The sequence below is a fragment of the Typopeltis vanoorti genome, chromosome 7 (assembly GCF_054136105.1).
Source record: "Typopeltis vanoorti isolate ZY-2024b chromosome 7, IOZ_Tvanoo_1.0, whole genome shotgun sequence".
Classification (NCBI taxonomy): domain Eukaryota; kingdom Metazoa; phylum Arthropoda; class Arachnida; order Uropygi; family Thelyphonidae; genus Typopeltis; species Typopeltis vanoorti.
Genome location: NC_143555.1, coordinates 136112659 through 136127765, shown reverse-complemented (window position 1 = coordinate 136127765; position 15107 = coordinate 136112659). Strand labels below are relative to the sequence as shown.

Here is a 15107-nt window from a genome sequence, read left to right as displayed (position 1 = left end):
AGAGAAAGGTTTGAGAATCGGTTGGAGTAATAATAAAATGTCTCCAGGTTACCCCCATTTCTGATACTCATGACTGCCGCTGTGACATAGAGCGAATTCGACTTTCTAATTGGTCCCAAAGATGCTGCACATGGTTGAAGTTTGAACTCTTAGCCAGCCAGTCCAGCACTTCAACTTTTTTTTGTGGGAACCAGTCTCGGATACGCAGTACAGTATGGCATGGAGCATTGTCGCAGGTATTATCAGGCGTCATAGTTTTGGGCACATCCACCATCGGACCAATCCTCATCCAAATGAATCACCACCCATACCATCAAACTTGACATTTGAAATGATGCAGTCCTGCTAGAACCATTCCCGGGTAATCTCCAGATCAGAACACAATCATCAGAGTAAACATTTGTAAGTGTGATTACTCGATGCACAGAACTCTTTTTCTTGCTCAAAGTTACCAGACTTACGCAGATACTCCCTGAGTATATGTGTATGGTAGGATCAGAAATCTGAGTGGCATGTGAGGTGTCCAAATATTTTTATCAACATAGTGTACTGTCCTATTAAAATCATGCGATGTACACATATAAACAAAACGTTGTCATTGATATTCTTAGGTCATAATTCATGTAGTGCCATGGAAAATATTTGATTCACTTTTTTCTAAACCAATAAAGAATTTGCAAATTCTACTAATGTCGAGCTGTCCGCATCATTTTCTATTATGTATTCCACTTTATTCCACCAATGTTTTGCTTAGCTCAGATTGGGACTTTGTGGCGGTTACTTTCTGCCGTAACCAGCAGTCTAATTCAATTTCAAACACGATAGCGCTGTCACTGAAGGATGAATAACGTGATAATGGACAGCAGCATAAAACTGTCACGAGTTAGCTAGGTATAATTATGCAGAATATCAATAAGGGAGCTCACATGCCTCATCCCATGCATTACGATCAGTGACACAATCCATACCACGAGAAACAACTCAATCTCATTTCCTTTCTACCTCTGCTTCATCATTGAGACAACATGCTCACTTTAAAATAAAAATAAATACAAAATAAATAAATAAATAAATAAACATAAAAAAAACTTTTTTCACAGAAATCCTCCGTATCCATACATGTCTATCAAACTGGAAAATCATGTAGCGAGACTCGTTCCTCTACAAAACTGTTTTACGTTGCTCTATTGTTCTCTGGTTCGATATACTTTGGGCCATGTTAATCGATTATCTGTATGCGTCGTTGTTAATGCAAACACTCTAAGGTTATCTTCCCTAAAATTTCAGGGTGTGATAGAAACACTTTGGAAGTTTACATTTAAAAGCACAAATTCCAGATTACTAAATTACTCGCTGCAAGTAAGCCTTATCAAGGACATTTATCACCAGCCAGTGAGTCAGTTTTATACTGCCCACTTGCATCCGTTTTCCGGCAATATGAAGAATATCTCCAGTACTCTTTAGTGGGATATAAGCGATAACTACGAAGTCCCCCCCATTGGATTACGGAAAGTGCTAATTTTCTCATCGTGGCGAATTTCCATATCCGACCACACCTGCGAGACCCCTTGACACTTCTGCGCATGGCAGAAGTAGCGAATCCATTCTGATAACAGGGTAATCAATGCGTTTCGTGGGATGAGTGTTTATTATTATACGTCGCAAAATTATCTTTCCATTTCGAAAATTCTATTTTTAAAGTAGTACTATTTTGCTTGTACAATAGTTGGAAAATGTTACGTGTAAGCCATGTCATTTCGCGTGTTAGTGACGAATTCATACATCGTCTTATTCCTTTGTCTCCTTCAACATGAATTCACTCTTCTTGGCAATGCCAGCGATAGCTCTCTCTTCTGTGGTCAGACAGTATATTTTTGTCATTTTCTTTTTTAATGTGTTTATCTTTCAGTATCAACTGAAGATGAGTTGATCGCTCCCAAACGGACTAGGCTACTTTGCCGTAAGATGAACTCCAGTCTCTTTCCTTCCTAGGAAACACGGATTTATTCCCTAAAATTCTCTATAACTATATTTCATTATACTAAGGTCATCGAAAAGATTATTTAAATGTCATAACAAATCCTTACAGAAGCTAATACTGAGTATGCTTAAATTAACATTGCTATTAAAACGAATGTTCATATATTTCCGATATTTAGTCCCAGAATGCAGAGACCGGCATCCCAGAAACTCATTACATAGCAGAAGATCGAAGAGTGCAAATGTATAAGGAAATGCTGCAAGACATCGGATTTTCTATTGTAAGATGTGAGGAGGAAAGCCGAACTCACATTTATCAAAGTGAGGCGGAATTTAAAAGTAAGGAAATTGATTATTCCATAAAATAGTTATTTAAAAAAAAAAAAAGAAAAAGAAATTTCATAAATTAAAAAAAAAAATAGATGATCCATAATACAAATGAAGTTTCTCATAAATAGAGATGCTGCTATTTTGCAAAACCTATCTGGAAACCCACAGGGCGGTTCACAAACACTTTATTTTTATAAATCTTAAAGCATAGTTGGCATAATTGGCTCCTTTGACCACAGTTATATATGCTATTCTCGGCAAACATTTCGCTGTGTGTTGATCGATGAATACAGGTAGAGGTTGGGCTTGCTTCTTTCACTTTCAACCGGCATTTGAGCTGTTTCCAAAGTACACAATACCGTCCCTAAGGACCGGTGAGGTTGTGCCCTCCAGTGAGGGACTTCTAAGTATGTATTTTTGACTGTAGATCCGTGTAAGTTCACGGGGCCAGTTTGCTTGTTCTGAGGGACGGAAAATCCGAGTTTCCGGGGAAAAAAAAAAACCCTCTACCTCCTTATGAGACTGGCTAAATTACCTTTCAGCGAAAGAAACCACATAAAGGTTGCTCAGGCCATGGACGGAATCGAACCCGCGTCTTTCCGACCGAAGGACTACGTCTATACCGACTGAGCTAAGGAGGTTCGATTGTCTCACTATACCTTAATAAACATCACCTAAGTAATTTCCAGCTTTGTATTTGGATTAACTGAACACTAAAGAAATTATTGAAAATGCTGCGAAAAAAAAAAAGACTTCAAATACAAAATTAAGCCTTCCCTTCTTCCCTATGACAAATCAACTGTGGGTACTCACTGTAGGTCCAAAGGCTGGAATATTAGAAATACGCACTATGTTGTAAAAGTTATTCTGAGGTCACTTTTTTCTCGAATACCGCATTCCTGTAATAAACCACGTGGAACTTCAACCTTTCAGACTATGCGGGCCGAATTAAAAATTTCAGTGAAGCCCCCCGGCCACTAAGTTATAATGCGGTATTTAGAATTGTCAGATGTTTTCTACATTCAGAAGGAACGCTGTGCATTTGCTACTTTGCAATAAATCATATAAAAATAAACAAACTCAGATTTAAGAGTGTAGGTAGGAGTCGGGTTCATGATAAGTAAATACAATCAATACTTGAAAAAAGATAATTTAATTAAGATAACATTCATTTTTACAATGTCAATGGGAAACTTGGCAAGGGTTTTCCTTGACCAGCTTGTCGATGTTGGCATCAATGTTGGAAGTAGCTATGCTCAGAGTATTCTGGAGATGTTGGTCCATAATCTGAGTTCCTGTCTTGGACTTCACATCCCTCATTCTGGAGAAGAACTGCTCACATAAGTATCTGCTTCCTAACAAAGCGCACATCTTCAAAGCAGAAGATTAGGAATTAGGGAATCCGACGAAGATTAGGGAATCTGTCCTTAGAAATGTAGTCTTTGTAAAATGTAAGAAAAGGCACATTGAATAATTTTTCTCTCAAAGAAGAGGTGTTTTGGAGCTCAAGCAGTTTCGTTTGTACTGAGCCTGGCATTTCGGCAGTATTGACACTGAATGGCATTGAAAATAAATCTAAAGAAGACTGTTGGTTACGAAAATCACTAAATCTCTCTTCGAACTCACTTTGCAACACGACTAATTTTGTAGCATATTCATCAAGAGACGAACAGTTGGACTCAGCGAGAAGCTGAAAATGAGATAAATCTTTTTTTGCGAGTTGTACATCCCAAAGTTTGAGCTTAGCCACAAAAGCTATTATGTGAATAAACACAGCTGATCTTTAATAAATTTAGTTTAATCCTTTATCCAAGTGTGAGCAAACAAAGTTTGCACCTGAAAATATCTTCTGGACTGAATATAGTGTTGTACTACCTTACAGGGTCAGGTTGTACTCCTTACTGGGGTAAGGCAGTACAACAGCAAGCAAACTCGTAGCAAAGGTGGACCAAGCTAACATCACTCCTTTCCCAGTATCTCCCATAATGCAAAACACATCTCCTTGCGGATATGTATAATGTTAGGCATTAAGGGAAGGACCATTACCCAGACAAGTTTCGACCTTTATTGAGGTCTCTTCAGTGGGAGCCAGGCCCAGAGGTGGAGATGTGAGGCAGAAGCATTAGCGAGGTCATCTCTACCTATAGGAGTTGCCAAAAGGTGTGCCACTTTCTTTTTATTAAATTACTCTGGATTTAGAGAAAAATGTTGAAAGTTTATTTTTCACTTGGTTAGACTATAATAAATTTAGTTTAATCCTTTATCCAAGTGTGAGCAAACAAAGTTTGCAACCGAACATATCTTCAGGACTGAATATGATGTTGTACTGCCTTACCCCAGTAAGGCAGTACAACACCAGGCAACTCGTAGCAAAAGTAAAGGGCGAAACTAGTCTAGGTAGTGGCCCTTCCCTTAATGCATAACATTATACATATCTGCAAGGAGATGTGTTTTGCATTATGAGAGATACTGCGATTGGAGTGATGTTAGCTTGGTTCAACTTTGCTACACATTGCCTGGTGTTGTACTGCCTTACCCCAGTAAGGTAGTACAACCCGACCCTGTAAAGTAGTACAACACCATATTCAGTCCTGAAGATATTTTCAGGTGCAAACGTTGTTTGCTCACATTTCGGTAAAGGATTAAACTAAATTTATTATAGTCTAACCAAGTGAAAAATAAACTTTTACAGTTGTTGATCTTTGGATTGTAGTCGCGTATTTAGGTCATTCATATGCAACGAGATGTCGGTCATCAAAAAGGAAAAGTCTGTCATCTCCATTTCGGATCATTACGTTCCGCAATCAGATTCCCTTTGGTTTGCACGAACTGTTGTATTTCGCTCCTTAAGTCAAATACTCTTTTAAGAACCATCGCTCTGGTCAACCAACGCACATCACTACAATAAACCACATCGCCGTGATCCGATTCGCACTCTTGGAATTCCCAATGACTCAATACTCTTTCCCTATTGATGTTGACGACAGCACAATAACTTTCATGACATTCTCAAATCCAATAGTTTTCGCGCACAAATTCTCCTGGTGGATTAAACAGTGGTAATGGACGAAATCTTTTCCTTTTACTTCCGGTTCTTTCCGTAGCAGCGCAACACACCCTTCGTTCTTTCCCACCATAATCAGTCACTACACCCTCGAGGTTGGTTAAGCTGAGGTCGAAACGCTGGAGCGTTTTCTTGGCAAGAATATCAGTGCCTTTCGTCGTTCCCTTCATAGGTACAAGTGCTAGCAGTTCTTCTGTCACATTGAATTTTTGATCAATGCCACGGACAATAATAGCCAGTTCTGCTGTATCCTTCACATCTGTGCTCTCATCTAAAGCAAGTGAATATGACGTAAATTCCGACAGCCGTTTTTTTTTTTTTTTTTATAGTTCCTTCAATTTCATAGGCAAGTTTTTCGACCTATCGTTACCCCAGCCACTTACCGTTACAGTTACACCAGACAAACTCGCTTTTTTAAACACTTCCTTATTATTTGGGCAAGGAATATCCCCCAGCAGCGATGAGACACTCTTTTACAAACTCGCCGTCCAAGAAGGCTTTTGATTTTTAGCAACTGTTTCAGCTATTATATAACTTACTTTGACGCACGCTTCGTTCTCTTCCCTCTACCTATTAAACGTACCCTACTGGCATTTTAAATCAAATTGGAGACGATTCACTTTGTCCACATGAAGCCGCCCTTGATGGTGATCGAAATTGGACGCATGCTCTGTCTCATAGTATCGTTTAATATTGTATTCTTTTGATACTGACATTGACTCACTACAAATTAAACACGCTGGCTTATCGTCGATCGGCACAAAATAGTACAGATTGGTCCAATTTTCATTAAAAACCCGACAAGAATCACTTTATTTACGCTTTTTACACGTATACGCCATAGTGATGGAAGGTGAACCCAAAAAATTATCCAAAATAGCCGTGTACCGGTTGTTATCCACTGAGGATGTCTCACACTAATAAAAAAAATCTGGTAATATAAAACCTCAATAGGCTATGGCTGACACGACGAACTTGCGTGAGCTTATACACGAATATTACACTGTTCACGACTGACTGACTGACTGTAGAGGAGATCCTCTTGTATTTATATGAAAATAACGAAGTATCGAGAACCTTCGAGATGTATCTGGAAGGCACTAGACAGCGCACTCGAACGAACTACTGCTTCAGCCATCTACCTGCGAGGTTAGTACTAGTACTTAAGTATCGCTTGGCTGGTAGATAGCTAAAGAAGCATATCTATTTAATATTTATTTTGATAGGATTTTATGTAAAGTATCAAATGCAAGCCGTTCCTTGTGAATCTGGAAAGCATCTTACAATTCTTAATACCGCTTAGCGGTCCGGGGGCTTCATTGAAATTATTTTTTTTTATTTAATCGCGTTTTAATGTTAAGTAGTTATTTTTTCAAAATGGCCGGCGGGCCACGGCAAAGACCTCCGAGTGCACAGGTGGCCCTGGCCCCAGGGCCATGCATTGAAGACCCCTGGTTTAGAGTATGACTTCCATATGCTGCAATACATGTTACAATATCAATAATCAGTTCATGCGATTGGCACAATTAGCACATCTGATATCCAACTTAAATTAGTGTATTCAAAGCGGGAAATATGTAGCAAATCCATTAATGTTTTCCTGCATTGATGTCGACTCTGAACAAGGAGTTCAGGATGGACATCCACATCTGCAGCAATTTGTGCTCGAACACGTGTTCAGCTCTATAGTCTCGTTTTCTATGGAAACAGTTCTGCATAGAACTAAATATTACTTCACATAGTTCTTAATTTTGACTTGTGGGATACACTCGCTGCAAAGAGACCGTTCGAGCGCTGTCGATTCGAAGTAGTGAATAAAGTTATACACACGCACAGATTAATATGCTTCAGATGGTCGCTTACAGGAGGATATTGTTTTTAAAGAATACACCATCCCGTTTGTTAATTTGTTAATTGGTTTTATAGTGGTGAAATGATTCGTGTTGTTTACACGTATTTTGCCCTTTTTTTAGCACAGTGAAAATTACAAATACTTTAACAACCGTGATGAGAAAAGAAGTTGTTTAATTTTCTTAATCTTACAAAAAAAAAAAAAAAAAAACTGACGAACGAGTGAAATCTATTAGAGCAGAACTCAAAACTTGATGGGAAAGAAAACATCGCTGAACACGAAAGCTTAACCAGTAGAAGTGGAGAAGCATTATTTTCCTTAAATACTTGCCTTGACCGATAATGTTCTCTGATAGAATACGTTAAAATTAAAAGCAGCGTGACAATTTACTCTTGTCTTCACCAATCTGCCCAATTTCATTTCTTTCGTATATTTCACATATTTTATGGAAAATTACACAAATGCTGAGATCTATTAGGTTGTTAACTGACAAGTAGAAGTGCTCATGGTAATGTGAAAATCACAGGTATGATGTACAGGATAGAAAGCTAAACTTTCACTGGTCTAAGCATCGAAGAACATTTCCATTTCACTCTACCTTAAATGTGCAGATATCGATAATATGAAATCAATTACTGAAAAAAGAGAGCCAAAAGGCTTCACTTCGGCGATGCAAAATTATTCAAATTAAGTGGATATACTTAATTTGCACTTAATTATCCACTTATGCAATTATGCATATCCATTTAATTTGAATAATTTTGCATCCCCATAGTGACGCCTTTTGGCTCCCTTTTTCCAGTAATTCTTGGTGCCTTTTGTGATGTGACACATTTTTTTTGGCAACTCGTATGGTAAAGTATATAAGTTCTGCATCACTTCAACCTCAGTATTTACATCTTGGTCTGGCTCTCATTGACGAGACCTCAAAAAAAAAAAAAAAAAAGGTCGAAACCGTCTGGGTATGCCCCCCCCCCCATAATGTATAACATCATACATGTCCGCTAGGAGATGTGTTTTACATTATGGGAAATACTAAGGACAGTGATTAGAGCTTACTCCACCTTTACTACACGTTTCCACTGTCATGAAAGGTTTGCTTACGCTTGTACACGCCTAAACTTTCATAGTGTCTATATTCAGCACGAAACTCTTGTAGATTCTCTACTCGTCTTTGAAGTAATGTTGGATTCAATATCCACTTAATTTGAATATAAAATCAATTTATACATTCGTTAATTTCAGTGATAAAGAAATACTACAAACTTTATGCGTATAAATTCATGTACCAAGTCGCGTAGCAGGAAAGAAAGGAGAAAAGGATCACAGTGCTGTCAGAAATTCTGGATGTTGTGAATCACGTAGTTAATGGGACAAACACAGTCAAATACTATTTTCTGTGAAAGTCCTCTTGTGAACTGTGACAATGCAGTCGATTACAATATTTCTCGATTACTCTCATAGTCCAAAGGTAGTTTAATAATAGGTTGAGTGGTGAAGAGAACAGCTTTATTAACATATTGTGGTTTCAAGTCTTACTGTACAGTAGCCTAAATGTTTGTAACAGTCGTTTAAGAAAAATTTGAGTTAAATTAAACGTCAATCTAGAAAGGATTGATATTATCTATATTGGTTAGTTACGAATAGTATATTTTCATTGAGTGACTTTAAAAAAATAGTGTCATATTTTTAATCGAATGTCTTCTTATTTACAAATTTTAGGTGGTATACTGTCTCGATGTGCATTAGCAGCTTATTTATCATCAGAGCAACTCCCTGAATTCGTTCAAGATTTAGATGCCGCCGTTCGAAAAGTTTTCAAGGAAACAAATGATGGGACGCCAATACTGGACTACACTCTTATGATTATACACGTCAAGAAGCCGATTTGTAAATAATGTGCTGTAAATGTCTAAATGATGAAGTGAAATTGAATAACAAGTATTACTATTTTCTGTTACTGATGATTCAATAATTCATTCTCGAACAGGGTTTTCAATCAAAAGGAACCAATGAGTTGAACAGGAGTGCGTTATTCCCACGACAAAAAATAAAAATCCTTCGTCAGTACGTTTGCAGATACCTACATTTGTTCTTTATATATCTTCTCCTCAGGTGGTGTATCCACATATACTCATCTCTAGGATAGAAATTATTTTGGACTTTCACAGACACAATTTTTCAGTAATTCAAATTTAATAGGATAGTGTTTAGTTATTCGACCTTTGGCACAAGAAAGAAAGGGTTTCCTCCCACTACCTCAGGCTTTTGAATGACAGCTCAAAAAATCGACAGTAGAAATTACACTATTTCAAACATGACACACCTGTTAGGTTCTGCAGTCAAGAAATGGTCTTACTTGTTGACCTAAGGTCACGTTTTGTGATGGATGAAGATTGGAGCATTCTGCACGCTTTAAAAAAAGTTAGGAATAAAGAGCTCCACCTCTCTCTCTCTCTCTCTCTCTGGCGAAAAACTGGCCCAAGAAGTTATATTTACATTTTATTTAACTAAATAATTGACCTTGACGTGTTTGCATGTGATTATGAAACTCACTTGCATATGATGAACCCTTGAACCTGAGCAAGCAACCAAGTGGAAGATTGCGTTTTAATCCCAGTGGGAAGTTGGTTAAGTACAAACTAGAGAAGGGAAATATATGGCAAGTCTCCGAATAAAAATAAACGATAAAATGAACCCAAATAATCATCTATTAATAATGGGTGATTTCAGTGCCAGAGTAGGAACATTCCACTTGGTACAAATATAGGAACAAATGGTGAAACTACATTCAAAAGAAATGTATACACAATTAAGGATTTTTCCACATATAACTTAAAAATTACTAACTCATTTCCTGTTTCCCAGAGAAAATCCCAGCCGTCTCCATATTTAGGCCTGCTAACTTACCTTCAGTTAAAAAGGAGTGATAAAAATTATGCGCGTCGAAGATGGAAACTTATACAAAACATTGGCGACCTGTTCCAGTTTTTAGTTCAGCTACTCGTATATTCCGGGGTACAAAGACAGAACGTGTCAGCTATGTATTACAATAACTATCTGACTTTTCGACCATTAGGTTTTGTCTATGCTGACTGAAACCACTGTCCCCTTTGCTAGAGGCCTGAAATTAGTGGCGCACCCAGGGAGGGAGCCAAGGGGCCTTGGCCCCCCAAAAAAGAAAAAAAAAAACACTAGAAAATTTTCAAAAAATATTTTCCTAATTAAAATTCATTTTTTTATTTTTGTTGTGTCTTCTATTTCTATACTACTTATGAATTAGCGGCCACATAAGGTGGCAATACCCTATAGCGCTCGGGAATCCCGGCTGCTGCGAACGCAAGGCGAACAAAGTAGTACTGTTGCAGACCGAGCGATACTTCGTTTGCCCGAGCCGGGTCATAGGAGATCACAAGTATCATGTTGGCAATCACTGCAGATGCTCAGTCATAGGTCGTATGCCATGTAGTGTTAATTCTCAAATCGTCTACTCAACTCGCCCCCCCCTCACCCAGATTAAATCCTGAGTGCGCTACTGTCTGAAATACCTGAAAATCTCAATATATGGGATATAGATGCGACAATAACCAATTCCTAGCTTACATAGATTTATGATATTTCATGGGTAGGTTTCATATAAACAAGCAAACAAACAAAATTTTAATCCAATCTCTCCAAATCAGCTAAAGGTGATATTGATGTCGTCGGCTGCCTACCAATTTCTGAAAAACTAGGGTCAAAGGGTTCTTTTATTTTTGTTAAGATTTTTAATTTTTAAAAATGTAAGTTAAGAATTTTATTTTTGTTAACATTTTTGTTTTGTTATGAAAACAAAATAATAATAATTAAATTCTTCGACTTTTGTACATGACCTGAATTCCTCTGGTGTCAAGAATTTTGCCTCGTTTCCATAAGCTAGTAATATCATATATACGAGTATAAGGATGATTTGTGTAGTGAACCAATAAACAAACCACTCTCAAAAAATAAAAATAAATAAAAATTTTCGAAAGATCACGCGCTTTCTTAAAATGTAACTGATTAACACGATATAAATCTGAAATTGAAAAAAAAATAATAATAATATTACGATGCTGAATTCGAAATATTAAACTTACTTAAAATTAAATTTTCCCAGTCATAACATTGCATAACGAATTTAACATATGAGGTTAAATCCAAAAAGTTCCGTAACTAGTACGATATGCAGCCATTAGGTGGTGTTGTGTTCCTTCATTCTAATATTCCTTCACCGTTTTTACTTAGTGAGATTCTTGAGCCAGCTATCTCTGATTGCTACCGGTGGAGAGTGAACTCCCCCCCCCCTCCCCTCAGTCTCCAAAAGTTAGATAAGACTAAAACGGCCTCACCTACTCATTTTGTTCTTTTCTATTATTTATTTAATGTAAAGATGACCTTTATAGTTAATGAGAATCATATGATTTTACCGATATGTGTTATCATAATACACTATAAGGCACAATATACATGCACTATTAATCATTCTAAATGACGTTTTTACTAGTATAAATTCTATTAGCAATCTGAGCAAAATTTTCCAGTGTTCTAACTTGCGAGTACAATGTTTCTCCATGAAATATTACTGCGTATGCCGTTCTGGTACAAATTACTTTAACAATGCAAATTGAGTCCTTGAATATCATGAGAAATAGATTTTCTCCAGAGATGCAGGGTAAATCACTCTTACACAATGGCTGCTCGTAAGAATTTGTAGTGGTGGGGCTGCAATGCTACCAGCCCAAACTACACGTAAATCACGCGTTACCCCCACTAGGTCTGCTCTGAATGCAGCTTCAGCATTGAGTATACTAGCCAGTACTGATACTAGTCCTAACCCACACAGCACATTGACTATTGCAAAATACAACTATTGCTATAAAATGAATTATATAAAATACTACCCAGCAGTATTATATTACAAATAAGAAAATAATGGTTTTTAGATAAATATATAAAAATTTAAGAACGGTGATACAACATGAACTTTCATTTTTTACTAGAAGGGCTGCAACCCTGCAGCTCTTATGGACGAACTCCCACTGCTCTTAGATGTTAATATTTTCTGAGTTAGGGTGCACTTTTGGACTAGCCTTGAATGCTTATCCCTCGTACTGTTTATAGCGGCGAGTACACACACACACACACACACACACACACACACACACACACACACACACACACACACACAAAGTAACCTAATAATTCAGATTTCAGCAACTCAATAATTTAGATAACGTTATTACATATTATATCATGATGACTAACACACACACATATAACGTGTATGTGTGTGTGTATGTGGGGGGGGGGTGTTATTGATCATGCAATTATTTCATCAGAACAGATGTTTGCAATCGTCAAAGTAGAAAAAGTAACCGACCATTTGAAAGAGGTGTAGAAATCCTATAAGTCATCCCATTTGGCAGAGTTGTAGTGCCATAGAATATGAGGCTGAGATTGAATGGGAGGAGATAGAGCCCTAGAAAATGGGACTTGAATGAGGTGAGGACCAAGTTGTCAAGTGGAGATCAAATATCTATAGTGAGTTTGGAGTAAAGTTTCATCATGTTGGAAGAATGATGATAACTATTTGGTGTTCTTGTCGTCAGGTTAACAATTTATATTCACTTTATACCCTTTTCTACCCTATCCGATATCGTGTTCTAGAAAGATTTAATTACCACTCCAGAAATGCAAACATACCTTATGTTTGATGTCGCTGCATTGTTTCTGCACTTACCCATTACTATAATTCTCTCCTGTTTGTACTACAGTAGTTTAGATTCTTTCCAGAGGTATCGCTCTTATCAGACAACCAGGTCAAGGACACTTAGCATATTCTTTCATAACACATAATGAAATTTCATCCAGTCAACTTTACTAGCGTGGATTACTTAATAACTTAAACACCTCCAGCTCATTCACTTCCATTCTCTCAACTGTTAATGAAACTACTTAGCTCTCCTTGGTCTATGGCCTCAAATCACAGAACAAATTACAGCATCTTCCTTAATTTAACAGAATTAGTTAAGATGACAATTAAACAATTGTAATCCTAATTTTCAACATGTATTAAAAACAAACACAGGGTACAGTGAGTGGCTTAGCACATTCTTCCACAACACACAGTGCAATGTTATCAACTCCACATAACTATTCGCTTCCGTAATAATACCAGCATTCACCGTCTCGTTCACCCCCCCCCCCCCAGATCAAGAAGTATCAACTAAACTAGTTCGTTACGGTTTACGGCATCAGATGACGAAAAGTTATCAATTTAATATATTAAATATTATACAGTCCGTCAAAAATGTATACACACTTCAGCAAAAGAAAAACCTGTATAAAAATTGTAATACTAAATTTATACAGACATCAAGGGATAAATACTAATTACCTTTGACTTCTACAATTAGACGAGGTACTCAAATTGGTTACCATTAGCATCCCGACACTTGTTATTACAGCGAACTACTTCTTGGGCAACGTTAGCCGGAGTGTCCAGTGAGATTGCTGCGCATGCCATTTCAATTTCTTTCAGAAGGGTCAGCAGTGTAGCTGGTTTTCTACGATACACTACATCCTTCAGAGTCCTCCCATAGGTAGAAGTCCAAGGGTGTTAAATCAGGAGAACATAGGGAACTCAACTCTACCCCTTCTCCCTATCCATTGTCCTGCAAACTCTCATTCGGGTAAGCTCTCATGTGATGCACCATCTTGTGGGAAGAGAAATTGATCATTCCCATAAAGTGCATGAATGCAGGTAAAATGGATTTGCTGTTTTAAGGATACTTGTGACATAAGATTGAATGAGATATTCACGTAAACACAAGAAAGGTATTTATTTAACCAAATATTTCGGTCTGGAAATAGCAGACCATCTTCATTGGTATTACAAGAACAGTTTTAAAAATACAAGCTAGAATACTAACAATAGATCGTTAAAAATAGAACACGCCGCGTGATGTTATATCACTAAGTATGAAACGGAATATTTTGAAGTAGAGACATGATTGAAAAAAAAAAAATTAATGAGTAATCTTGATTAGACTTTCCCAGATTTTTGATATAGATATACAGTCATTACGATTCAGGTTGGGACGATGGAGCAAGGCCTCCACGCTTTCCTTGAACAACGTTCGAACCTATAACGGGATCTATGTAAGAGGCGAGTCCTGGACCAAAAGATGCTGTAGTCAGTTTCAATCCCGTGTTGAGTTGAGTCAATCCAGACTTTTCAGGTTTGTTGTGAAGTTTGAAGGATTGATGTTCTTGAATTCTGTTTTCAAGAGAACGTCCAGTCTGTCCAAAATAAGAGAGATCACAGTTGCAAGGAATTTGATAAACTTCAGGAAGAGATAAGCTGAGCGTTTGTCTTTAGGAGAAGGAAAATGAGAAGACAATTTGTTAATAGGTGAATGCGTAGTTGTTAAATGATATTTCTTTAAAATTCTTGCGATAGGTTCTGAAATACCGGAGATATAAGGAATAGGCACTCGACGTATTGAAACTTTGTTGTTTTGTTGAGGATTATAAGAATTGAGAAGATGTTGAGTACTCTTTTCAGAAAAGCCATTGAGTTTCATGTGTTGTTGGATAGTAGAAAGTTCTTTCTGTAGATAATCAAAAAGTAGAACAATTAGTTTTGACTCTTCTGATGAGGCATTTTATAATTCCTGTTTTTTGAAATGGATGATGGGCTGATTCCTTAAGAATATAAAGTAAACGACCTGTGAAGGTTGGTTTCCTGTACACTGTAGTTGTAAGAATATTTGAAGGTGACCGGATGAGGAGAACGTCTAAAAAAGATAACTGGTTGTTTTCTTCTATTTCCATAGTAAACTTTATATGATAATGCAA

General features: G+C 37.2%; 1 protein-coding gene across 1 annotated transcript in view; it reads left to right on the top strand.

The window, feature by feature from the left end:
- The window catches only part of LOC150105104 (juvenile hormone acid O-methyltransferase-like), a 31396-nt gene extending 22220 nt beyond the window's left edge, over window positions 1-9176 (top strand). Inside the window, exons 4-5 of the mRNA XM_090396155.1 lie at window positions 2160-2319; window positions 8949-9176. Of these exons, the coding sequence (XP_090252281.1) occupies window positions 2160-2319; window positions 8949-9124 (336 nt within the window). The 3' untranslated portion in view covers window positions 9125-9176. The remainder of the gene's footprint in view (window positions 1-2159; window positions 2320-8948) is intronic.
- The last annotated feature ends 5931 nt before the right edge of the window (window positions 9177-15107 follow it).